The following is a 24,921-nucleotide window of genomic DNA, read 5'->3' as shown; positions in this document are numbered from 1 at the left end:
TCCCTTTTTCATCATGACGTCCTTTTTATTTCGCTGTCTCAACAGCGTGACGGAGATCGCGTGACGTGAGGGTTCTGCCTTTGTAGTGAGGGTTGTAAGTTGACCCTGAGGAGGGGGAGGAGGACGTCACCTGTTTATGATTATTCATGAGGGGGGCTCGTAAATGTAAAGTGACGTCACCTGCTCATGATTATTAATGAGGGGCTGGTCCATGTGGAGTGACGTCATGCGTGTTGCACACTGACATTCTTGGGTAGATATCGTAGTAAACATTACCCCCCCCCTCTCTGGTCCTCGCACCTGATTGGCTCACAAGTGACGACATCACATTTGTCCCTCCTCTATTTCAGACAGAAACAGGAAGATTTTTCCACAACTCTGGCTGTCACCTGATGATGCTGGTCGTAGTTGCTGGCGAAACATCGTTCTCGAATTGTAAATGTTGTGGGTTTACTCTCCGATACACCTATGTGCTGAACTAGTAATGAATTGGCATGTTTTATTCACGTGACAAAGCTGTGGACTGAGTGCGTTGAAGGCCCAGGACTTCACGCACTCCAGTCAGCGTGCCTGGGCCCTGCTACGACATTTGGGTGCTGCTAACCCAATGGAGAACACCAGTCCGCAAGAGTCCTGCCCAACTTTATAGCCTCCAAAAGAGTTGAGAACACAAAACGACCGCTCCACAAACACATTGAGAGATCCATTGCCAATTAGACCAAACAATGGCCTCAATATCTCTTCTCAATGCGTCCACCGCCATCAGCACAGAGGGAGTGAGGGAGGGTGTGGCTGAAATGAAGAAAAGCAAGGCTGCCGGCAAAGGTGGTATCCCTCTAGAAGGGATGCCAATGGCTGGCAAACCTGGACACAAAACCCATGAAAACTGGATGCAACATAATGGCGGGAGGCGACGGTCATTGCAATACTCAAACCGGGCAAGCCAACCGATGACCCGGGAAGCTACAGGCCGATATCGCTCCTGTGCACGACCTTTAAACTCCTGGAACGCAACATCCTCTGGAGAATCGGCCCCCTCGTCAAGTCGGTGATCCCTGAAGAACCAGTGCAGTGATTCCGGCCTCAACGCAGCAGCTGCTGTGACCAAGTTTTGGCTCATTGCACATCGAGGCTGGATTCTTGAAGAAATCCCATACCGGCACAGCCTTTATGGACTTGTCATCAGCCTATGGCAGTCTGGGTTAAGGGCTTGATGTTGAATCTTGCAAGAACCATTCCTGACCTCGACACAATACGCCTCTCACGTGTCACGATGCTGAGCAACAGGCGACTGCGTGTCGATATGGGCAACAAAGTCAGTTAACCCCAGTTCCTCAACCATGGATTGCCGCAAGGTTAATGCCAATGCTCTTCAATGTCTGCACCAGTAACATGCCACCAACCGGCTGATGCAAATTTTGCTATGCGGATGACCTTCACTGGCAACGCAAGCAGCCACTTCCAATGACAACGAATCTACTCTGAACCCAGATCTAAACACTATGGGTGAATACAGTCAGCCCGCGACTTACAAAGTCCCACTTACGAACACCCATACTTACGAACCAGCTTCCATGAAATATAAAAAAAATACTGACTTAAAACGCGAACTCGCAATTGCAAACTGAACCGTTGAACTGCTTTGTTCAGCTGAGCAATCCTCCGCGAGATGGTAATGAGTCTGTCTCGCGCTGGGAGTGAGTGCGTGTGTGTGTTAAAGTGTGAGTGTGTGGGGAGGCTGCGTTGGCTGGGCCATGTAGCCCGCATGCCAAGTCACCGCATGCCTAAACAGCTTTTGTTCGGCCGGATCGAGGGGGCTTAACGGGCAAAGCACGGGCGAGAGAAAGAGAACAACAACGGAGGGCGGAGGAGCGACGCTCACAGCAAGTTGGCACAGTAGGGGGCACAGGTGGTGCATCAGCCAGTCATCTCAGTCAGTCGACCCGTGGCACCTGGGTCTGCCCTGTGACCTCCTGCCAGCGGGCGTTCGACACTTCACGTGGCCTCAAGGTGCACATAGCCTGGCACAAGCGTCGTGGTGACGTCACCGCCACTTAGTGGGGAATGGCGGTTGTTGTGTGGGGAGGGGAAGCGTAGTGGTTAGCGCTGCGCTGCGCTATGAAAGCGGCGACCCGATTCTTGCTCACGGCCAACGCGAGTACCAGGTGTGGTGTGTAAACATCGCCACTGGGGAGACAAAGGCGGCCGGATGTGGTGTTGGCCACCTGCCCCCTCGTGTGCCGTACCGGCCTTCATAGGTGCTCGCTAACAGCACTTGGCCTTTGTGTGCGCGTGTGTCTGTGGAGTGGGGGGGGGGCTGGTGTAGTGCAATCGTCGTCGTAGCTAAGCGCCATGATTGGTGGGCAGCCCCAACGCTCGCTCGGGGTTTGTTGCAAAGGCGAGGCGAGGTGAGCCTGGGCACGACGCCCGATTGAGGGCGAGTGGCACCAACTGGCTGGGCCATCGAACAAAGATACTGGTCACTGCGGCCGTCTGGAATGTTTTTCGCTCACAAAGCCACAGGCAGCTATGATGCAAAATCATCACCTCGATCGCAAACAAATTTCTTCAGAGCTGCTTGTTGTGTTCAGTTTGTTGTCATTCCCCCGCATCTCCAATTAGCATGGTTAGCTACGTACTGTGTGAAAGAAGTTCACCGTACATACAGAGACCCACAAACATCCAGGCCCATAGAAACACCAATAGAGACCCACAGATCAGCACGATTGGCTACGTACAGTACGAAAGAAGTTCAATGTACACACACAGCTTATGACCGAGCAAACCGCGACGACGTGAAAACAGCGACGATGGCCTGAGTCCCTCTCCACAGCCCCGAACATCCCTTCTTGCCCTGCTTTTATCCTCGTGGATTCTCCGGGGGAATTTCCCCGGCTGTCTCTTTTGGACACTCTGGGGAATTTCGCAACCAAGACCCTCCAGACTTGCTGGCGCCTTCTCTTTGCATCCAGCCTCGCTGACACCCTGTCTTCACCTCGAGACTTACTGACACAGTCTTTACATAAGTATTGAGATATGCTATCAATATATTCATATAAATAGAATACTAGTTCTGAAATATGGACCACAAACGTTGGAATAGTGGTGCTTCCAAAAGGAAAGCCAAAAAAGATAAGGAGGCAAGAGAGGCAGTTTTGCTTCAAAGTGTTCCACTCATCGCCAACTTCTTTAAAAACCCTCTGATAGTAATGATGATGACAGCAGCACTATTGTCAGCTGTGAAGAAGGGACTAGCACTAGTTCAGTTTCCAGTAATGTTATCACTCCCCCAAAGGCACCCTTTGAAGGCGAACCTTTAACAGCTAATGGTATACAAGAACCATCATTTCCTACTCAGGAACAGTTGTGCAGTTCACAAGAATAAAATCAGCAACCAAGCCATTCCTGATGCTGTGAGGTCACTGACCCTGCATCATGGCAAAGCACTTCCAGTGGCATTGTTAAGTCGGTGCTTATTGAAAAAGGAGCAGTCCCCTTCCAGAACCGCAGTGAAATAGACGCAGCTTTATCCCGACATGGCGGAAAGACGAGAAGTTTCAACAATGAACTTCTGAACTGTATATTGCCGAATTGGCAGAATGTTTCTAGACAGTGTACTCATGATGAACGGTTTGGGTCAACCCATAACGGTAATTTCCTTGGAATCCTATAATTGCTATCATAGTTTGACCCATTCTTAGCTGAACATATTAAATAGTTTGGTGGAAAAGTAAGAGGCACAGTGTCCTATTTATCATCGACAATATGTGAATAACTCATTGAGCTAATGGGTCAGAAAACTCGCCAAACAATAGCAGATGATTCCACCCCAGACCTGTCACATGTGGACCAACTGACGTTCATATTCCGGTTTGTTAACAGCAGCGGGAATGTGGTGGAGCAATTCCTGGGCTTTGAGCCAATCGAGAGCCACACTGGTAAAAGTTTAGCAGACTGTGACTTTGATGGTGGAGGGCCTTGAGTTGGACCTCTCAAACTGTAGAGGTCATTTTCTTGGTTCTTTCGGTAAAGTCACGTAGAAGGGAAGTAATAAAATGATAAAAATAAAACATAATAAAATAATTATCACGACGTTTCGGCCACAACGCAAGCAGCCGTTCTCAGGTGAAGAACATGTCTGTCGATAAGACAGAGTCTGAATGACACGTCCTAGGCTTGGAGCGTCTATTTAAGCTGGGAGGGAGGAGGAAGAGCGCATTGACAAAAGGATTTGCATATGAAGAGGAATTTAGCATATTTATGCGAAATACAGGAATGCGACTAGTGCTACTTGTGAAATGCGTAGGAGGTGGGCGGGGGGTTTTCAAAGTCATATTATGCCCATTGATTATGCAGGATTAGCAGCATCAAAGGGAGACCCAGTGCAGAAATATTTCAACTTCCACCTCCGGGAAAACACTCCAGGCGAGGTCGTGGACATTGAGTCCGAGTGGACAATGTTCAGGACCTCGATTGTTTATGCAGCTGTGAAAAGCTGTGGCCTGAAGGCAGTTGGTGCCTGTCATGGCGGCAACCCTAGGACCCGCTAGTGGACACCAGTGGTGAGGGAAGCTGTCACGCTGAAGGAGGCTTTCGTAGCTTTGCTCGGAAAAAGGTCTCCCATCTTGATTGAGAAGTACCAGCTTGCCAAGAGGGTGGCAGCAATAGCAGTCGCTGAAGCAAAAGCCCGGGCATTGGATGAGTTTGGAGAGGGACTACCGGGCAGCATCAAAGATGTTCTGGCAAACCATTCCACACCTTAGGAGGGGTCGACGAGACGTGATTGGGTGAGGTCGTTAATCTGGGAGACCCTCACAGTCAAGCCACTGCTCCTTCGGATCGAGAGGAGCCAGTTGAGGTGGTTCAGGCACCTGGTAAGGATGCCCCCCGGTTGACTCCCCCTGGAACTCTATCGGGCAGCATGTCCCACTGGGCGAAGACCCCAGGGCCGGCCCAGGCCAGGCTGGCGGAATTATGTCGCTCGGCTGGCCTGAGAACACCTGGGAATTCCCCAGGAAGGGCTGGAGTCTGTCGCCAGGGAAAGGGAGGTCTGGACCATCCTACTAAACATGCTGCCACTGCGACCCTCACCAGGACAAGCGGACTCAGAAACGAATGAATGGATGATGTATAACTGCTTTTAGAATATTAATTTGGGCTTAAGGGAAAATCCATGAGTTGTTAATTGATGTCAAAATCTCAGGTGCACGATTAATCCACAAATCGGATTAACCGCACACGGATAATGGAGAGTCTGTTGTATTGCAATTTACGGACCCAAAAACGGCAGAATGTACATACATAAGGTACAGTGAGGGAAAAAATTATTTGATCCCCTGCTGATTTTGTACGTTTGCCCACTGACAAAGAAATGATCAGTCTATAATTTTAATGGTAGGTTTATTTGAACAGTGAGAGACAGAATAACAACAACAAAATCCAGAAAAACGCATGTCAACATTTTTATAAATTGATTTGCATTTTAATGAGGGAAATAAGTATTTGACCCCCTCTCAATCAGAAAGATTTCTGGCTCCCAGGTGTTTTTATACAGGTAACGAGCTGAGATTAGGAGCACACTCTTAAAGGGAGTGCTCCTAATCTCAACTTGTTACCTGTATAAAAGACACCTGTTCACAGAAGCAATCAATCAATCAATCAGATTCCAAACTCTCCACCATGGCCAAGACCAAAGAGCTCTCCAAGGATGTCAGGGACAAGATTGTAGACCTACACAAGGCTGGAATGGGCTACAAGACCATCGCCAAGCAGCTTGGTGAGAAGGTGACAACAATTGGTGCGATTATTCGCAAATGGAAGAAACACAAAAGAACTGTCAATCTCCCTCGGCCTGGGGCGCCATGCAAGATCTCACCTCGTGGAGTTGCAATGATCATGAGAACGGTGAGGAATCAGCCCAGAACTACACGGGAGGATCTTGTCAGTGATCTCAAGGCAGCTGGGACCATAGTCACCAAGTAAACAGTTGGTAACACACTACGCCGTGAAGGACTGAAATCCTGCAGCGCCCGTAAGGTCCCCCTGCTCAAGAAAGCACATATACATGCCCGTCTGAAGTTTGCAAATGAACATCTGAATGATTCAGAGGACAACTGAGTGAAAGTGTTGTGGTCAGATGAGATCAAAATGGAGCTCTTTGGCATTAACTCCACTCCGCGTGTTTGGAGGAGGAGGAATGCTGCCTATGACCCCAAGAACACCATCCCCACCGTCAAACATGGAGGTGGAAACATTATGCTTTGGGGGTATTTTTCTGCTAAGGGGACAGGACAACTTCACCGCATCAAAGGTACGATGGACGGGGCCATGTACCGTCAAATCTTGGGTGAGAACCTCCTTCCCTCAGCCAGGGCATTGAAAATGGGTCGTGGATGAGTATTCCAGCATGACAATGACCCAAAACACAAGGCCAAGGCAACAAAGGAGTGGCTCAAGAAGAAGCAAATTAAGGTCCTGGAGTGGCCTAGCCAGTCTCCAGACCTTAATCCCATAGAAAACCTGTGGAGGGAGCTGAAGGTTCGAGTTGCCAAACGTCAGCCTCGAAACCTTAATGACTTGGAGAAGATCTGCAAAGAGGAGTGGGACAAAATCCCTCCTGAGATGTGTGCAAACCTGGTGGCCAACTACAAGAAACGGCTGACCTCTGTGATTGCCAACAAGGGGTTTGCCACCAAGTACTAAGTCATGTTTTGCAGAGGGGTCAAATACTTATTTCCCTCATTAAAATGCAAATCAATTTATAACATTTTTGACATGCGTTTTTCTGGATTTTGTTGTTGTTATTCTGTCTCTCACTGTTCAAATAAACCTGCCATTAAAATTATAGACTGATCATTTCTTTGTCAGTGGGCAAACGTACAAAATCAGCAGGGGATCAAAAACTTTTTTCACTCACTGTACATACATAATGTATAGACATAATGTACATACATGATGTACATACATAACGTACATTACATATGTTGATTAACCGTGAAAACCCCATGCAACAATATATTCCAATTGTAATTTATATGAACACATTAACCCCCAATGCCCCCCTCTGGTCGTCGCACCTGATTGGCTCACAAGTGACGACATCACGTACGCACGGTGCGAAAGAAGCTGAACCTACATGTCTACATGCGTGTAAGATCACCAGGAAACGTGGAGACGTCACCGCCACTCGGTGCCGAAGGGCGGCCGAGGTTGCGGTGTCGGTCATCGTGCGCCTGTGTTAATGAGTGCCGGGGAGAGCGGTGGCGCAGCGGTTGGCGCTGCGCTCACGGCCAACACCAGCCACGATTATCTGAACCGGTCCTGGGCCTCCTTTAGGTCGACTCAGCCTCAAATTAGTACTTGGTGACCCGTGTGTAGTAAACATCGCCACTGGGGAGGCAAAGATGGCCGGGCGTGGTGCTGGCCACCCACCCCTCGTGTGCCACAGTGCCGGCCTTCAGAGGTGCCGCTCGCTAACAGCACTTGCCCAACAGTCTGCCAAGGATATACGGAGGATCTTTGTCTTTGTTAATTAGTTTGTGGGCATACCCGAGGTCGACTCAGCTTCTGATGAATACCTGGTATAGAGGTGTGTAGTAAACATCGCCACTGGGGAGACAAAGGCGGCCAGGCGTGGTGCTGGCCACCAGCCCCCCTCGTGTGCCAGTCCCGGGGCCTTCAGAGGCGCTGCTGCTGTTCTCGACTAGCGCTCGCCCCAACAGTCGGTTGAAGGACACAGCGGGGGACATTTGTCGTTGTGTGTGAATGTGGGTGTGTTGTGACATTCTCACCAGCAGCGGCAGCCGTCAGGCTCTGCTTGAAGCCATGCTGGTGACCTCTGCAGATGGTTTATAGGCAAGGCGGGTTGCGACATTCAGTGCCTCATCAGCAGCAGCGGCTGCAGCCGTCAGGCTCTGCATGAGCCAATGCTGGCGACCTGCCCACCCAGCACTTGCAAGCAGCAGGTTATAAAACAGTCTTTAAAGAGGCGCCCACGGTGGCTAGGAGATGTTAACGCCCTCGCCTGGTATGCAGGAGGTCGTGGGTTCGATCCCAGACCATAAAGCCACGATTGGCCAGGATATTAACTACCTCGCCTGGTATGCGGGAGGTCCCGACCCTGACAACGCCTGCTGCTGTATATTTGGAGTTTGCGTGCCTCTCTCATCATCATCATCATGGGGGCTATGAGATGTTAACTACCTCGCCTGGTGTACAGGAGGTCGTGAGTTCGATCCCGACCTTAACAACGCCTGCTGCTGTATATGTGGAGTTTGCGTGTCTCTCTCATCATCATCACAATGGCTAGGAGATGTTAACTACCTCGCCTGGTGTACAGGAGGTCGTGAATTCGATCCCGACCCTGACAACGCCTGCTGCAGTATATTTGGAGTTTGCGTGTCTCTCTTATCTCCCCGTGGTGGTCACGTGGATTTCTCTTCTTTATAATGAACTCCACACGTTCCAGAGTATTTAGCGCTGCTCTAGATGTCCACGTGGTTGATGGTGATAATGCCGCGTTGTTGAGCGATCATTTGCGGCCAGGTCTCTTCTGAAAAAGACGTGGATAGTAGCTCAGTGGGACCTCACATCTGGTGAATAGAACAAAACGTGGCTTAGTTTAGGAGTAAAAGAGTTAGAACAACAACTCGTGCTCGCAAACAGCACTTGCCACCAGCATGTTATAAAACAGTCAAAGAGCCTATGAAGAGGTTATATGGGGGAGCTTTGTTTTATTTTGTTTAACGGAGGGTACAAGAGAGGGCAATGGTAGCGCTGCGCTACAAACCCGATTCCCGCTCACGGCCACCACCAACATCACCACCATCATCATTATCACCATCGAAAGCCACCATTATCACCACCATCACCACCACCATGACCAACACGAAGTGGCGGTGACGCCACCACGACGCTTGTGCCAGGCCACCATCACGGAGGTGACCTCCATAAGCTGTGCGGGTGTCAAGGGGACTCTGAAGGGTACTCTGAAGGGGACTGGGCTCCCCTCCTCCCCCATCCACACCCCCACCCATCACATTCCTGCACGCCCCGGGGGGCCGTGGAAGTTAAAGTGGTAAAACACAAAGCTCATTTAGAAGTTAAATGGTGAATGATTAACTCACCTCTAGCACTCCAAAGGTCGCTTGCTGGCTTTGAGAGTGGAAATATTTATGGGGTGGGGCTAACGGGAGAGGGGGCCCACACGAGCAGCCAATCACGTCGCTCTACAGGTAGATTTGATGGAGCGAGGCGCCTCAATCGGTCTCAGTGTCACCTGGGACGACGGGCAGACGCGGGACACGTGGAGCGGGAGAAGGGGACACACGCGTGGAGGGGAGACGACGCAGACACACAGCAGCGACAGGGGGCGACACAGGAGGGGCGCAGAGGGTTAACAGGGAGCGACGGAGAGAGACTGAGGGACAACAGGGAGCGACGGAGAGAGACTGAGGGACAACAGGGAGCGACGCAGGAGGGACACAGGAGGGACGCAGAAGGACTCAAGGAGAGGCACCGAGCGGAGTGGCCATGGCTGACAAGGCAGCGGCAGGAGCGGCGGCGGCGGAGAGCGGGGGCTGGAAGGAGTTCATCTGGAACAAGCAGAAGAAGGAATTCATGGGGAGGACGGGCAACAGTTGGCGTGAGTAGCGGGGGACCTGGGACCCAACGGGGGGACCCTGGGATGGGGGGGAGGATCTTGCGAACGTGAATTCGTTGAATGAGATCCTTCCATTCGTACGTAAGTAAATAAAGCTGAACGGTTCGTAAGTTCGGAACGCAGAGATGCTTCTTCGATGGCCACGACAGCGCAATATGTTCACGGTTCAACAATGAAAAAACACGGAAGCGTGTGTTAGCACTCAGATATAAAACAAGTGAATATTTGTACGTTTGCATGCGGCACTGTAAAACAAGAAAATAAGCCATGAAGTAAATACAACAAAGTAAAGTAACATGAGCAGAAACACATTTCATTTGTATTTGTACTCAGACTGGCTTGCTTGTCAGAAGGGGGCAATGAGTCACCACAATTACACACACAGACACACACATACACACACACAGACACACACACACAGACACACACAGACACGCGTAGAGACACGCAGACACACAGACACACACACGCAGACACACACAGACACACACACAGACAGACACACACACAGACAAAAACAACTAAGACAAAGATCCCCCGTATGCTGTAGGCCGGCACTGTGGCACAGAAGGGGGTGGGTGGCCAGCACCACGCCCGGCTGCCTTTGTCTCCCCAGTGGCGAAGTTTACGTACTTATCATCACCCCCTATCTCCCGTCTCATAGACGCCAACCTCCGGTCTCAGCGTACCCACCTGTTCGCCCTCGGTGGCACCCGCTTCTCCCCTTAACTACTGGCGCGTTGTCGGTGCCAGCCTCGTGTTGCAACGCTCCCACCTGTTCGCCCTCGTTGGCACCCGCTTCACAATGCGCACCGCGTATTTCTCTCCTCTCCACTAGTTCAGCACCACGCCGATTGCACGCTGGAGAGTGAACCCACGACAGCATTTAGCAAGCAGCCCTCTATTACGGATGATGTTGGGTCGCGAAATCCCGACGACGTGTTAAACAGCAAGTTCTTGTTATTGGTCAAATTATCCCTTTGGCGGTACCCCGGGGTACCAAATAACACAAAATGGACCGAGGCAATTCAATGTTTTATTGCTGGGACACGATTTTTGTTCCGAGGGGAGTTCTTCACTCCGCGACTGGGGTCCCAATCAATCCGAAATGGGTGCTACTCCGCGATGTCGAAACGCCAAACATCAGCACATAAACATCCGTTATCCAGAAATCCAACTTTGAATCGTGCATCGTGCACAGCTCGTCGAGATGAGTCGATTGCCGCATCGCCGACCACCAACAGACTCAACTCGACTGCACATTGTCTATCATTGTTCTTGGATCTTTCGGTAAAGTCACGTAGAAAGGAAAAATAAATAATAATACATCTTTTTTCCCCCCTTCTCCGTGACTTTACCGAAAGATCCAAGAATATGAATCCCTGCAGTCAGGAAAGCTTTAAATCAAAAGTCTATCCTTGTTTAGTCTCGACTTGGGGCGGATGGGGGGACTGAGATACGGGGGGGGGGGGGTGGGGGGCGGACACAGGGAGAGACACGGGGAGACACACGGTGGGGGACATGGGGAGCTTTATAGCTCATCGGATTCCTCCTGCAGTATAAATACAGATCGTCTCCCCCGTGTCTCCCCCATGCCCCCCGTGTCTCCCTGATCTCCCTCATGCCCCCCGTGTCTCCCCCGTGGCTCCCCCATGCCCCCCCCCCCCCCCGCGTCTCCCCCATGCCCCCCCCCCGTGTCTCCCTCGTGTCTCCCCCATGCCCCCCCGTGTCTCCCCCGTGTCTCCCCCATGTCCCCGTGTCTCCCCCATGCCCCCCCTCGTGTCTCCCCCGTGTCTCCCCCATGTCCCCCCGTGTCTCCCCCGTGTCTCCCCCATGTCCCCCGTGTCTCCCCCGTGTCTCCCCCATGCCCCCCTTCGTGTCTCCCCATGCCCCCCCGTGTCTCCCCCGTGTCTCCCCCATGTCCCCGTGTCTCCCCCATGCCCCCCCTCGTGTCTCCCCCATGCCCCCCCTCGTGTCTCCCGCATGCACCCCCTCGTGTCTCCCCCATGCCCCCCCCCGTGTCTCCCCCATGCCCCCCTTCGTGTCTCCCCCATGCCCCCCCGTGTCTCCCCCGTGTCTCCCCCATGTCCTCGTGTCTCCCCCATGCCCCCCCTCGTGTCTCCCCCATGCCCCCCCTCGTGTCTCCCCCATGCCCCCCCCGTGTCTCCCCCATGCCCCCCTTCGTGTCTCCCCCATGCCCCCCTTGTCTCCCCCGTGTCTCCCCCATGCCCCCCCCCGTGTCTCCCCCATGCCCCCCTGTGTCTCCCCCGTGTCTCCCCCATGCCCCCCTTCGTGTCTCCCCCATGCCCCCCCGTGTCTCCCCCGTGTCTCCCCCATGCCCCCCCTCGTGTCTCCCCCATGCCCCCCTTCGTGTCTCCCCCATGCCCCCCTTCGTGTCTCCCCCATGCCCCCCCGTGTCTCCCCCGTGTCTCCCCCATGTCCCCGTGTCTCCCCCATGCCCCCCCTCGTGTCTCCCCCATGCCCCCCCTCGTGTCTCCCCCATGCCCCCCCGTGTCTCCCCCATGCCCCCCTTCGTGTCTCCCCCATGCCCCCCCGTGTCTCCCCCGTGTCTCCCCCATGCCCCCCCGTGTCTCCCCCGTGTCTCCCCCATGCCCCCCTTCGTGTCTCCCCCATGTCCCCGTGTCTCCTCCATGCCCCCCCTCGCGTCTCCCCCATGCCCCCCCCGTGTCTCACCCGTGTCTCCCCCATGCCCCCCCCTCGTGTCTCCCCCATGCCCCCCCCGTGTCTCCCCCATGCCCCCCCCCGTGTCTCCCCCATGCCCCCCCGTGTCTCCCCCGTGTCTCCCCCATGCCCCCCCCCGTGTCTCCCCCATGCCCCCCTTCGTGTCTCCCCCATACCCCCCGTGTCTCCCCCGTGTCTCCCCCATGTCCCCGTGTCTCCCCCATGCCCCCCCTCGTGTCTCCCCCATGCCCCCCCTCGTGTCTCCCCCATGCCCCCCCCGTGTCTCCCCCATGCCCCCCCCCGTGTCTCCCCCATGCCCCCCCCGTGTCTCCCCCATGCCCCCCTTCGTGTCTCCCCCATGCCCCCCCGTGTTTCCCCCCCGTGTCTCCCCCATGTCCCCCGTGTCTCCCCCATGTCTCCCCCATGCCCCCACCCCGTGTCTCCCCCCCGTGTCTCCCCCATGTCTCCCGTGTCTCCCCCGTGTCTCCCCCATGCCCCCCCCTGTTTCTCCCCCGTGTCTCCCTGTGTCTCCCCCATGCCCCCCTGATCTCCCCCATGTCCCTCTCATCTCCCCGTGTGTCCCCAGTGAAGATCGGAGGCTTCTATTTGGTGTTCTACGGCTGCCTGGCGGCTCTCTTCGTGGCCACCATCCAAGTGATGCTGCTCACCCTGGACGATTTCAAGCCCAAGTGGCAGGACCGCGTGAGCCCCCCCGGTGAGCCTCGGGGGGGGGGGGGGGGGGCACGGGGGGACACACGGAGAGCCACAAGGACACGGGGGGGGGGGACAATCAGCGTCTCTGTGTCTCTGACCCCTTGTCCCCCACCCCCCGCCCGGTGCCCCCACCCCCCCAGGGCTGTCGATGCGACCCCGAGCCCAAAAGATGGAGATCGCCTTCTCTGCGGACAGCAGCGACTCGTTCACAGCCCACGTGGACAGCCTGAGCAACCTGCTCGACTCGTATGCGGACGAGAAGCAGCAGAAGCTTAAGGACTGCGGTGAGATCCTCACCACCGACTCACCACCACCACCACCTACTCACCACCACCACCTACTCACCACCACCACATCATCACCTACTCACCACCACCGCCACCTACTCACCACCACCACCACCTACTCACCACCACCACCACCTACTCACCACCACCACATCATCACCTACTCACCACCACCACCACATCATCACCTACTCATCACCACCGCCACCTACTCACCACCTCCACCACCTACTCACCACCACCGCCACCTACTCACCACCACCGACTCACCACCACCGCCACCTACTCACCACCACCGCCACCTACTCACCACCACCGACTCACCACCACCGCCACCTACTCACCACCCCCACATCATCACCTACTCACGACTACCACATACTGACCACCACACTCACCACCCCCACCTACTCACCACCACTACCACATCATCACCTACTCACCACTACCGCCACCTACTCACCACCACCACATCATCACCTACTCACCACCACCATCATGTATTCACCATCTCAAGTTGTTATTGCCGTTAAAATCCTCTTCACGTGGTTGCTGTGGTTGTAGTGATTGTGGTTGTTGTGGTGAATGTGGTGGTGATTGTGGTGGTGATTGTGGTGGTGATTGTGATTGTGGTGGTGATTGTGGTTGTGATTGTGGTTGTGGTGGTGGTTGTGGTGGTGATTGTGGTGGTGATTGTGGTGGTGATTGTGGTGATTGTGATTGTGGTGGTGATTGTGGTGGTGATTGTGGTTGTAGTGATTGTGGTGGTGATTGTGGTGGTGATTGTTGTGGTGATTGTGGTGATTGTGGTGGTGATTGTGGTGGTGATTGTGGTGGTGATTGTGGTGGTGATTGTGATTGTGGTGATTGTGGTTGTTGCAGGCGACTTCCCGCTGGGCCCGCGTGACCAGGGCCCCGTGGTGATTGTGATTGTGGTGGTGATTGTGGTGGTGATTGTGGTGGTGATTGTGATTGTTGTGTCTGCAGGCGAGTTCCCGCTGGGCCCGCGTGACCAGGGCCCCGTGGGTGCGGGCCGTGGGCCCCGCTCGTCGTGCCGCTTCCGGCGCGAGTGGCTGGGGCCGTGCTCCGGCCTGGAGGAGCCCAGCTTCGGCTTCGCCAGCGGGGAGCCCTGCATCATCATCAAGATGAACCGCGTCATCGGATTCGTGCCCGAGGTCGCTGGGGTCACAGTCGCGGGGTCACTCGCGGGATCACGGGGTCACTGGTGGGGTCACTAGTGGGGTCACTGGTGAAGTCACTAGTGGGGTCACTAGTGGGGTCACTAGTGGGGTCACTAGTGGGGTCACGGGGTCACTAGTGGAGTCACTAGTGGGGTCACTGGTGGGGTCACTAGCGGGGTCACTGGTGGGGTCACTAGTGGGGTCACTGGTGGGGTCACTAGTGGGGTCACTAGTGGGGTCACTGGTGGGGTCACTGGTGGGGTCACTAGTGGGGTTACTAGTGGGGTCACTGGTGGGGTCACTGGTGGGGTCACTAGTGGGGTCACTGGTGGGGTCACTAGTGGGGTAACTAGTGGGGTCACTAGTGGGGTCACTGGTGGGGTCACTAGTGGGGTTACTAGTGGGGTCACTGGTGGGGTCACTGGTGGGGTCACTGGTGGGGTCACTAGTGGGGTCACTGGTGGGGTCACTAGTGGGGTTACTAGGGGGGTCACTGGTGGGGTCACTGGTGGGGTCACTGGTGGGGTCACTAGTGGGGTCACTGGTGGGGTCACTAGTGGGGTTACTAGTGGGGTCACTGGTGGGGTCACTGGTGGGGTCACTAGTGGGGTCACTGGTGGGGTCACTAGTGGGGTCACTAGTGGGGTCACTAGTGGGGTCACTGGTGGGGTCACTGTGTCTAACCCCGCGTCTGTCCCCCGCATGTCCCCAGGTGGCCCCCAACGCGAGTCTCCCCAATGAAGTTCTGCGTCACTACAACCCCAACATCATCCCCGTGACCTGCGCAGTAAAGGTCAGCCGGGGGGGGGGGGGTCACCAGTCACGTGTGGTCAGTGGAGGCAGGGGAGGTAGAGCCTCCCCTGTCATACTCCAATAAAAATATTATAAAATAAAATAAATATTCAGATTTTTCCACTGATCTGTGTTATAAATGTCTGTACGATTCCAAAAATTTTTAGTCAAAACCGCAACATTTGCGGAGCTCCGCTGCAAATAGAGGGAGGGAGAGACGAGAGGTGAGGCAGCGACGACCTCAGCCTCCCCTCTGATTGCGCAACCCCTCAGTAACTGGATGGAGCCGCGGGCAATAAGCGCGTGCCTGTTACTATCTCAGTGTGTCACCAATGTAATGTTTGTAGACTCCTTCATTTCATGTCCTCGCCTTCCATACTCCAGGCAACTTATTTCACGTGTGTGTATAAAGATAGTTAGGCTCGCTGGTCTCGTCATGAAACTACAATGAAAAAGCACCAGGGGAGGCAGCTATCACATCTGCCTCACTGAGGGGGCGTGTCAGACACCCCCCCTCAGCGAGGACACGCCCCCTCAGTGAGGCCACGCCCCCCAATGAGACCACGCCCCCCGTGAGACCACGCCCCTCAGCGAGGCCACGCCCCCTCTGCGATGCCACGCCCCCTGAGCGAGACCACGCCCCCGGTGAGACCACGCCCCCCAGTGAGATCACGCCCCCTCAGTGAGACCACACCCCCCAGTGAGACCACGCCCCCTCAGCGAGGCCCACGCCCCCTCAGTGAGACCACGCCCCCTCAGCGAGGCCACGCCCCCTCAGCGAGACCAGGCCCCCTCAGTGAGACCACGCCCCCTCAGTGAGACCACGACCCCTCAGTGAGACCACGCCCCTTCAGTGAGGCCACGCCCCCTCAGCGAGGCCACGCCCCATCAGCGAGGACACGCCCCCCTCTGTGTGAATCTGGCTCTGACACGAGCCAGTGCCTCCCCCAGCCATTGACCTCACTGCACGTCACTGGGGTCACAATCACTGGGGTCAGTCACAGGGGTCACAGTCACTGGGGTCAGGGGTCACAGTCACTGGGGTCAGGGCCACAGTCACAGGGGTCACAGTCACTGGGGTCACAGTCACTGGGGTCAGGGGTCACAGTCTCTGGGGTCAGGGGTGACGGTGGGGCTACCGCTGCGTAACCATTGCCAGCAGGTGACTGGGGCCTACCACCGTGCTGTTTCCACGGTCACACCCACCCACGTGACACCACCCACGTGACCCCACCCACCCACTCACGTGACCACAACCACCTCCTGCCCACCCCTTCCATCAACCACCACCTCCATCCACCCCCATGTCACCAACCCCTCCCTCCACGTCAACCACCACCTCCTGCCCCACCACCAACCACCCCCCCTGTCCCCCCCCCGCCCCCAGAGAGAGGAGGACCGCGACATGGTGGGCGGCTTCTCCTACCACGGCATGGGCGGCCACGCGGGCTTCCCGCTGCAGTACTTCCCCTACTACGGCCTGCGCCTGCAGGAGGACTACACGGCGCCGCTGCTCGCCGTGCGGGTGCTGAACGCGACGCGCGGCGCCGAGCTGCGCCTCGAGTGCCGCGTGCACGCCGCCAACGTGGGCACCAGCGAGCGCGACCGCTTCCTGGGGCGCGTCGAGTTCAAGCTCACCGTGAGGCCCGACGGCGAGACCGCCGGGGACTAGGCGGCAGCGAGAGACGAGGGGGTCGCCACGGAGACCGCCGGCGACTTGGGTATCCCGCCGTCACCACCGCCGTCACCGTCGCCACGGAGACCACCGGCGGCTAGGTACCCACCGTCACTACCGCCACTGTCACCGTCGCCAAGGAGACCGCCGGCGGCTAGATACCCACCGTCACTACCGTCACTGTCACCGTCGCCAAGGAGACCGCCGGCGGCTAGATACCCACCGTCACTACCGTCACTGTCACCGTCGCCATGGAGACCGCCGGCGACTTGGGTATCCCGCCGTCACCATCGCCACGGAGACCGCCGGCGACTTGGGTATCCCGCCGTCACCACCGCCGTCACCGTCGCCACGGAGACCACCGGCGGCTAGGTACCCACCGTCACTACCGTCACTGTCACCGTCGCCACGGAGACCACCGGCGGCTAGCTACCCACCGTCACCACCGCCACTGTCACCGTCGCCAAGGAGACCGCCGGAGGCTAGGTACCCACCGTCACTACCGTCACTGTCACCGTCGCCATGGAGACCGCCGGCGGCTAGATACCCACCGTCACTACCGTCACTGCCACCGTCGCCAAGGAGACCGCCGGCGGCTAGATACCCACCGTCACTACCATCACTGTCACCGTCGCCATGGAGACCGCTGGCGACTTGGGTATCCTGCCATCACCACCGCCACTGTCACCGTCGCCAAGGAGACCACCAGCTACTAGGTACCCAACGTCACCACCACCGTCACTGTCACCGTCGCCACGGAGACCGCCGGCGGCTAGGTACCCAACGTCACTACCGTCACTGTCACCGTCGCCAAGGAGACCGCCAGCTACTAGGTACCCACCGTCACTACCGTCACTGTCACCATCGCCATGGAGACCACCGTGACCATGGACACAACGGGCGACGATGGATTCACCGTCACCAGTTGCCATGGAGACCAGTGGTGACGACAAAACCGCCTTCATCACCACCGTCGCCGTGGAGACCACAAGCAATATACCCCCCACCCGTTGCAATGGCTACCCTGAACCCCTCTCAACACAGAGCCCCTAGGGAGCCGCTGAGACCCTGCCACCTCCAACGGTGGTGGTGGTGGTGCGGTGGTGGTGCGGTGGTGGTGGTGCGGTGGTGGTGGTGCGGTGGTGGTGGTGCGGTGGTGGTGGTGCGGTGGTGGTGGTGCGGTGGTGCGGTGGTGGTGGTACGGTGGTGGTGGTCGTACCGTAACGTTACAGCAACAGCTGCAGCAACAGCAGCAGCAGCAGCTATGATAATAAAAATGATGACTATGAGTCGTGTCGGTGTTGTTAAAGAGTTTTATCATCACCAGAGGCTCGGAGGGATGGGGGGAGGCGGGGGGAGGGAGGGGGGTGGTGGAGGAGGAGCAGGGGGTGAGGATGCGGTGAGTGGTGGTGATGCGGTGAGGATGCGGTGAATGGTGGTGAATGGTGGTGAGGATGCGGTGAGTGGTGGTGAATGGTGGTGATGCGGTGAGTGGTGGTGAGTGGTGGTGATGCGGTGAGTGGTGGTGAGTGGTGGTGATGCGGTTGAGTGGTGGTGAGTGGTGGTGAGGATGCGGTGAGTGGTGGTGAGTGGTGGTGAGGATGCGGTGAGTGGTGGTGAATGGTGGTGATGCGGTGAGTGGTGGTGAGTGGTAGTGATGCGGTGAGTGGTGGTGAGTGGTGGTGAGGATGCGGTGAGTGGTGGTGAGTGGTGGTGATGATGCGGTGAGTGGTGGTGAGTGGTGGTGATGCGGTGAGGATGCGGTGAATGGTGGTGAGGATGTGGTGAGTGGTGGTGAGGAGCAGGGGGTGAGGATGCGGTGAGTGGTGGTGAGTGGTGGTGATGCGGTGAGGATGCGGTGAGTGGTGATGGAGTGGTGGTGAGGATGCGGTGAGTGGTGGTGGAGTGGTGGTGAGGATGCGGTGAGTGGTGGTGAGTGGTGGTGAGTGGTGGTGGAGTGGTGGTGAGTGGTGGTGAGGATGCGGTGAGTGGTGGTGAGTGGTGGTGAGTGGTGGTGGAGTGGTGGTGAGTGGTGGTGAGGATGCGGTGAGTGGTGGTGGAGTGGTGGTGGAGTGGTGGTGAGTGGTGGTGAGGATGCGGTGAGTGGTGGTGGAGTGGTGGTGAGTGGTGGTGAGGATGCGGTGAGTGGTGGTGAGGAGCAGGGGGTGAGGATGCGGTGAGTGGTGGTGAGTGGTAGTGAGGGAGTGAGCGAAGCGGTGAGCTTCTTGCTTGAACTCTCAGGGTTCAGTTGTCAAGAATCCGGAAGAAATATTCAACCTGCGGAGACACGGGGACACAGAGACACGGAGTGAGACAAGCACGGCACACCACACCAGTAGCAGCCAATCTCCCGCTAAGTGGTGGTGACATCACCACGGCGCTCGTGCCAGACTAGGTGCACTTTGGATCAACAACAACTGGCGGGGGTCATGTCACTACGGCACGTGTGCCAGGCTAGGTACACCTGCAGGGTGTAATTATCGCTGCTGGCAGCTCACGGGATGGACCCAGGTGCTGTGGGGTCGACTGACTGAGATGAGTGGCCAATGCACCACCTGTGCCCTCTACTGTGCCAACTTGCTACATTTTAGCCACCCGGCGCTCCGCTCGTTGTTGTGAGCATCGCTCCTCTGCCCTCCTCCGTTGTTGCTGGAGGGCGACTGCCTCCAGCTGCCCAGCAGCAGCGTCCTTTACGAGGCCGATCTTGACATCTGGTACCGGTCTTCGGCAAATCCACTCAGCTCCACATCCTCTCGTACCAAATTGGTCCATTTCTTCAACAGCCCGTGCCACTCACTCACTCACTCACCCCCACTCACCCCCACTCACCCCTCGCTCACCCCCTCTCACCCCTTACTCACCCCCACTCACCCCCACTCACCCCCACTCACCCCCACACACCCTCACTCACCCCCACTCACCCCCACTCACTCACCACCCACTCACCCCCACTCACCCCCACTCACCCCCACTCACCCTAACTCACCCTAACTCACCCCCACTCACCCCCACTCATCCTCACTTACCCCCACTCACCCCTCACTCACCCCCACACCACACCCCCACTCATCCCCACTCACCCTCACTCACACCACCCACTCACCCCTACTCACCCCATTCCCCCCCACTCACCCCCACTCACCCCCACACACCCCCACTCACCCTCACTCACCCCCACTCACCCCCACTCACCCCACTCACTCACCCCCACTCACCCCACCCACTCACCCCCACTCACCCCACCCACTCACCCCTACACAGCCCTACTCACACCACCCTCACTCACCACCCACTCACCTCCAGCTCCCCATCCTCCACGAGGTCAGTGCAGTGGACCGCGTTCTGGATTTTGTCTGTGCCCAGCGCCGCGCGCAGAGAGGCTGGGCGCAGCATTCGCCCCACTTCCTGTGAAGGGGAGAGACGGGGGGCACGGAGTGAGTGGTAGTGAGTGAGTGGTAGTGAGTGAGTGGTAGTGAGTGAGTGGTAGTGAGTGAGTGAGTGTTTGTGAGTGGTAGTGAGTGGTAGTGAGTGAGTGAGTGGTAGTGAGTGAGTGGTAGTAAGTGAGTGGTAGTGAGTGAGTGGTAGTGAGTGAGTGGTAGTGAGTGAGTGGTAGTGAGTGAGTGAGTGTTTGTGAGTGGTAGTGAGTGAGTGGTAGTGAGTGAGTGGTAGTGAGTGAGTGGTAGTGAGTGGTAGTGAGTGAGTGGTAGTGAGTGAGTGGTAGTGAGTGAGTGGTAGTGAGTGGTAGTGAGTGAGTGGTAGTGAGTGGTAGTGAGTGAGTGGTAGTGAGTGAGTGGTAGTGAGTGAGTGGTAGTGAGTGGTAGTGAGTGAGTGGTAGTGAGTGAGTGGTAGTGAGTGAGTGAGTGTTTGTGAGTGGTAGTGAGTGAGTGGTAGTGAGTGAGTGGTAGTGAGTGAGTGAGTGAGTGGTAGTGAGTGAGTGGTAGTGAGTGAGTGGTAGTGAGTGGTAGTGAGTGAGTGGTAGTGAGTGAGTGGTAGTGAGTGAGTGTTTGTGAGTGGTAGTGAGTGAGTGGTAGTGAGTGAGTGGTAGTGAGTGAGTGGTAGTGAGTGAGTGGTAGTGAGTGGTAGTGAGTGAGTGGTAGTGAGTGAGTGGTAGTGAGTGAGTGGTAGTGAGTGAGTGGTAGTGAGTGAGTGGTAGTGAGTGGTAGTGAGTGAGTGGTAGTGAGTGAGTGGTAGTGAGTGGTAGTGAGTGAGTGTTAGTGAGTGAGTGGTAGTGAGTGGTAGTGAGTGAGTGGTAGTGAGTGAGTGGTAGTGAGTGGTAGTGAGTGAGTGAGTGGTAGTGAGTGAGTGTTAGTGAGTGAGTGGTAGTGAGTGAGTGGTAGTGAGTGAGTGGTAGTGAGTGTTAGTGAGTGAGTGGTAGTGAGTGAGTGTTAGTGAGTGAGTGGTAGTGAGTGGTAGTGAGTGTTAGTGAGTGAGTGGTAGTGAGTGAGTGGTAGTGAGTGAGTGGTAGTGAGTGAGTGGTAGTGAGTGGTAGTGAGTGAGTGGTAGTGAGTGAGTGGTAGTGAGTGGTAGTGAGTGTTAGTGAGTGAGTGGTAGTGAGTGAGTGGTAGTGAGTGGTAGTGAGTGTTAGTGAGTGAGTGGTAGTGAGTGAGTGGTAGTGAGTGAGTGGTAGTGAGTGAGTGGTAGTGAGTGGTAGTGAGTGAGTGGTAGTGAGTGAGTGGTAGTGTGTGGTAGTGAGTGTTAGTGAGTGAGTGGTAGTGAGTGGTGTTAGTGAGTGAGTGGTGTGAGTGGTAGTGAGTGTTAGTGAGTGAGTGGTAGTGAGTGAGTGGTAGTGAGTGTGTGGTGAGTGGTAGTGGTGTGAGTGGTAGTGAGTGGTGGTAGTGAGTGAGTGGTAGTGGGTGAGTGAGTGGTAGTGAGTGAGTGGTAGTGAGTGGTAGTGGTGTAGTGAGTGGTGGTAGTGAGTGAGTGGTAGTGAGTGAGTGAGTGGTAGTGAGTGAGTGGTAGTGAGTGGTGAGTGGTGTAGTGAGTGAGTGGTAGTGGTGGTGAGTGTAGGGTGAGTGTGTGGTGGTAGTGAGTGAGTGAGTGGTAGTGAGTGAGTGGTAGTGAGTGGTAGTGAGTGAGTGGTAGTGAGTGAGTGGTAGTGGTGGTGGTAGTTGAGTGGTGAGTGGTAGTGAGTGAGTGGTAGTGAGTGAGTGGTAGTGAGTGAGTGGTAGTGAGTGAGTGAGTGGTAGTGAGTGAGTGGTAGTGGATGGTGTGAGTGAGTGGTAGTGAGTGAGTGGTAGTGAGTGGTAGTGAGTGAGTGGTAGTGAGTGAGTGGTAGTGAGTGAGTGGTAGTGAGTGGTAGTGAGTGAGTGGTGTGAGTGAGTGGTAGTGAGTGAGTGGTAGTGAGTGGTAGTGAGTGTTAGTGAGTGAGTGGTAGTGAGTGAGTGGTAGTGAGTGAGTGGTAGTGAGTGGTAGTGAGTGTTAGTGAGTGAGTGGTAGTGAGTGAGTGGTAGTGAGTGAGTGGTAGTGAGTGAGTGGTAGTGAGTGGTAGTGAGTGAGTGGTAGTGAGTGAGTGGTAGTGAGTGAGTGAGTGGTAGTGAGTGAGTGGTAGTGGTGGTAGTGAGTGTTAGTGAGTGAGTGGTAGTGAGTGAGTGGTAGTGAGTGAGTGGGTGGTAGTGAGTGAGTGGTAGTGTGTGAGTGGTAGTGAGTGAGTGAGTGGTAGTGGGTGAGTGGTAGTGATGGTTGTGGTGAGTGGTAGTGAGTGAGTGGTAGTGAGTGGTAGTGGGTGGGTGGTAGTGAGTGAGTGGTAGTGAGTGAGTGGTAGTGAGTGAGTGGTAGTGAGTGGTGGTAGTGAGTGTGTGAGTGGTAGTGGTGAGTGGTAGTGATGGTGTGGTGAGTGGTAGTGGTGAGTGGTAGTGAGTGGTAGTGAGTGAGTGGTAGTGAGTGAGTGGTAGTGAGTGAGTGGTAGTGAGTGGGTGAGTGGTAGTGAGTGGTGGTGTGGTGGTGAGTGGTAGTGTGTGAGTGGTAGTGAGTGGTAGTGAGTGGTAGTGAGTGAGTGGTAGTGAGTGGTGGTAGTGAGTGAGTGGTAGTGAGTGGTAGTGAGTGGTAGTGAGTGAGTGAGTGGTAGTGAGTGGTAGTGAGTGAGTGGTAGTGAGTGAGTGGTAGTGGTGTGTGAGTGGTAGTGAGTGGTAGTGAGAGAGTGGTAGTGAGTGTTTGTGAGTGTTTGTGAGTGTTTGTGAGTGTGAGTGAGTGTTTGTGAGTGTTTGTGAGTGAGTGTTTGTGAGTGTTTGTGTGAGTGAGTGTTTGTGAGTGTGAGTGAGTGTTTGTGAGTGTTTTTAGTGTTTGTGAGTGTTTGTGAGTGTGAGTGTTTGTGAGTGTGAGTGAGTGTTTGTGAGTGTTTGTGAGTGGTAGTGAGTGAGTGTTTGTGAGTGTTTTGAGTGTTTGTGAGTGGTAGTGAGTGAGTGTTTGTGAGTGGTAGTGAGTGAGTGTTTGTGAGTGTTTTGAGTGAGTGTTTGTGAGTGGTAGTGAGTGAGTGTTTGTGAGTGGTAGTGAGTGAGTGTTTGTGAGTGTTTGTGAGTCACCCACGGGGTCCGAGGGGCCGCAAAGTTCCCGGAACCTCCTCACGGCGTCGTCGCCTCTCACCTCAAGCGCCACGCAAACCCCGGCACACAACTCCTGTGCCATCGCCTGTACACACACACAGTGTACACACACACACACAACTCCTGTGCCATCGCCTGTACACACACACAGTGTACACACACACACAACTCCTGTGCCATCGCCTGTACACACACACAGTGTACACACACACACACAACTCCTGTGCCATCGCCTGTACACACACACACAGTGTACACACACACACACAACTCCTGTGCCATCGCCTGTACACACACACACAGTGTACACACACACACACACAACTCCAGTGACATCGCCTGTACACACACACAGTGTACACACACACACACACAACTCCTGTGCCATCGCCTGTACACACACACAGTGTACACACACACACACAACTCCTGTGCCATCGCCTGTACACACACACACAGTGTACACACACACACACACAACTCCTGTGCCATCGCCTGTACACACACACAGTGTACACACACACACACACAACTCCAGTGACATCGCCTGTACACACACACAGTGTACACACACACACACAACTCCTGTGCCATCGCCTGTACACACACACAGTGTACACACACACACACACAACTCTGTGCCATCGCCTGTACACACACACAGTGTACACACACACACACAACTCAGTGACATCGCCTGTACACACACACAGTGTACACACACACACACAACTCCTGTGACATCGCTTGTACACACACACAGTGTACACACACACACAGTGTACACACACACAGTGTATACACACAGTGTACACACACAGTGTACACACACACACAGTGTACACACAGTGTATACACACAGTGCTACAGCCTGTACACACACAGTGTACACACACACACAGTGTACACACACACACAGTGTATACACACACAGTGTACACACACACAGTGTACACACACGCAGTGTACACACACACAGTGTACACACACGCAGTGTACACACACACAGTGTACACACACACACACAGTGTACACACACACAGTGTACACACACAGTGTACACACACGCAGTGTACACACACACGCAGTGTACACACACACAGTGACACACACACAGTGTACACACACACAGTGAACACACAACGTAAACACACACACAGTGTACACACACAGTGTACACACACACACACAGTGTAAACACACACACACGCAGTGTACACACACACACAGTGTACACACACACACACAGTGTACACACACACACACAGTGTACACACACACACACACAGTGTACACACACACAGTGTACACACACACACAGTGCTACAGCCTGTACACACACAGTGTACACACACAGTGTACACACACAGTGTACACACACACACAGTGT

General features: G+C 55.3%; 2 protein-coding genes across 2 annotated transcripts; one reads left to right on the top strand and one right to left on the bottom strand.

Moving 5' to 3' along the window:
* The first annotated feature begins 9,232 nt into the window (after positions 1 to 9,232).
* LOC144952223 (sodium/potassium-transporting ATPase subunit beta-1-like) lies at positions 9,233 to 18,098 on the top strand. The gene is made up of 6 exons (XM_078882638.1): positions 9,233 to 9,643; positions 12,930 to 13,058; positions 13,198 to 13,341; positions 14,332 to 14,519; positions 15,238 to 15,318; positions 16,705 to 18,098. Exons 1-6 carry the CDS (start codon positions 9,532 to 9,534, stop codon positions 16,987 to 16,989), a joined length of 939 nt encoding a protein of 312 aa, XP_078738764.1. The 5' UTR covers positions 9,233 to 9,531; the 3' UTR covers positions 16,990 to 18,098.
* Positions 18,099 to 19,110: 1,012 nt separating this feature from the next.
* On the bottom strand, positions 19,111 to 23,652 carry LOC144952204 (nucleoside diphosphate kinase homolog 7-like). The gene is made up of 3 exons (XM_078882610.1): positions 23,515 to 23,652; positions 20,290 to 20,397; positions 19,111 to 19,269 (listed from the first exon to the last, which is right to left on the bottom strand). Exons 1-3 carry the CDS (start codon positions 23,611 to 23,613, stop codon positions 19,237 to 19,239), a joined length of 240 nt encoding a protein of 79 aa, XP_078738736.1. The 5' UTR covers positions 23,614 to 23,652; the 3' UTR covers positions 19,111 to 19,236.
* Positions 23,653 to 24,921: the final 1,269 nt, after the last annotated feature.

This window comes from Lampetra fluviatilis, chromosome 66, assembly GCF_964198595.1.
Source record: "Lampetra fluviatilis chromosome 66, kcLamFluv1.1, whole genome shotgun sequence".
NCBI lineage: Eukaryota > Metazoa > Chordata > Hyperoartia > Petromyzontiformes > Petromyzontidae > Lampetra > Lampetra fluviatilis.
This window is presented reverse-complemented; position numbering and strand designations above follow the sequence as displayed.

What these genes read in the sequence shown, in the direction of transcription:
- LOC144952223 (XM_078882638.1), top strand. Translation starts at nt 9,532, where the DNA reads ATGGCTGACAAGGCAGCGGCAGGAGCGGCGGCGGCGGAGAGCGGGGGC. An exon ending in GCAGAAGCTTAAGGACTGCG is followed by an intron (nt 13,342 to 14,331) that starts GTGAGATCCTCA and finishes TTGTGTCTGCAG; the next exon opens with GCGAGTTCCCGCTGGGCCCG. An exon ending in TCATCGGATTCGTGCCCGAG is followed by an intron (nt 14,520 to 15,237) that starts GTCGCTGGGGTC and finishes GCATGTCCCCAG; the next exon opens with GTGGCCCCCAACGCGAGTCT.
- LOC144952204 (XM_078882610.1), bottom strand. Translation starts at nt 23,613, where the DNA reads ATGGCACAGGAGTTGTGTGCCGGGGTTTGCGTGGCGCTTGAGGTGAGA. An exon ending in TTTGCGGCCCCTCGGACCCC is followed by an intron (nt 20,398 to 23,514) that starts GTGGGTGACTCA and finishes TCCCCTTCACAG; the next exon opens with GAAGTGGGGCGAATGCTGCG. An exon ending in TGGAGGATGGGGAGCTGGAG is followed by an intron (nt 19,270 to 20,289) that starts GTGAGTGGGTGG and finishes GTGTCTCCGCAG; the next exon opens with GTTGAATATTTCTTCCGGAT.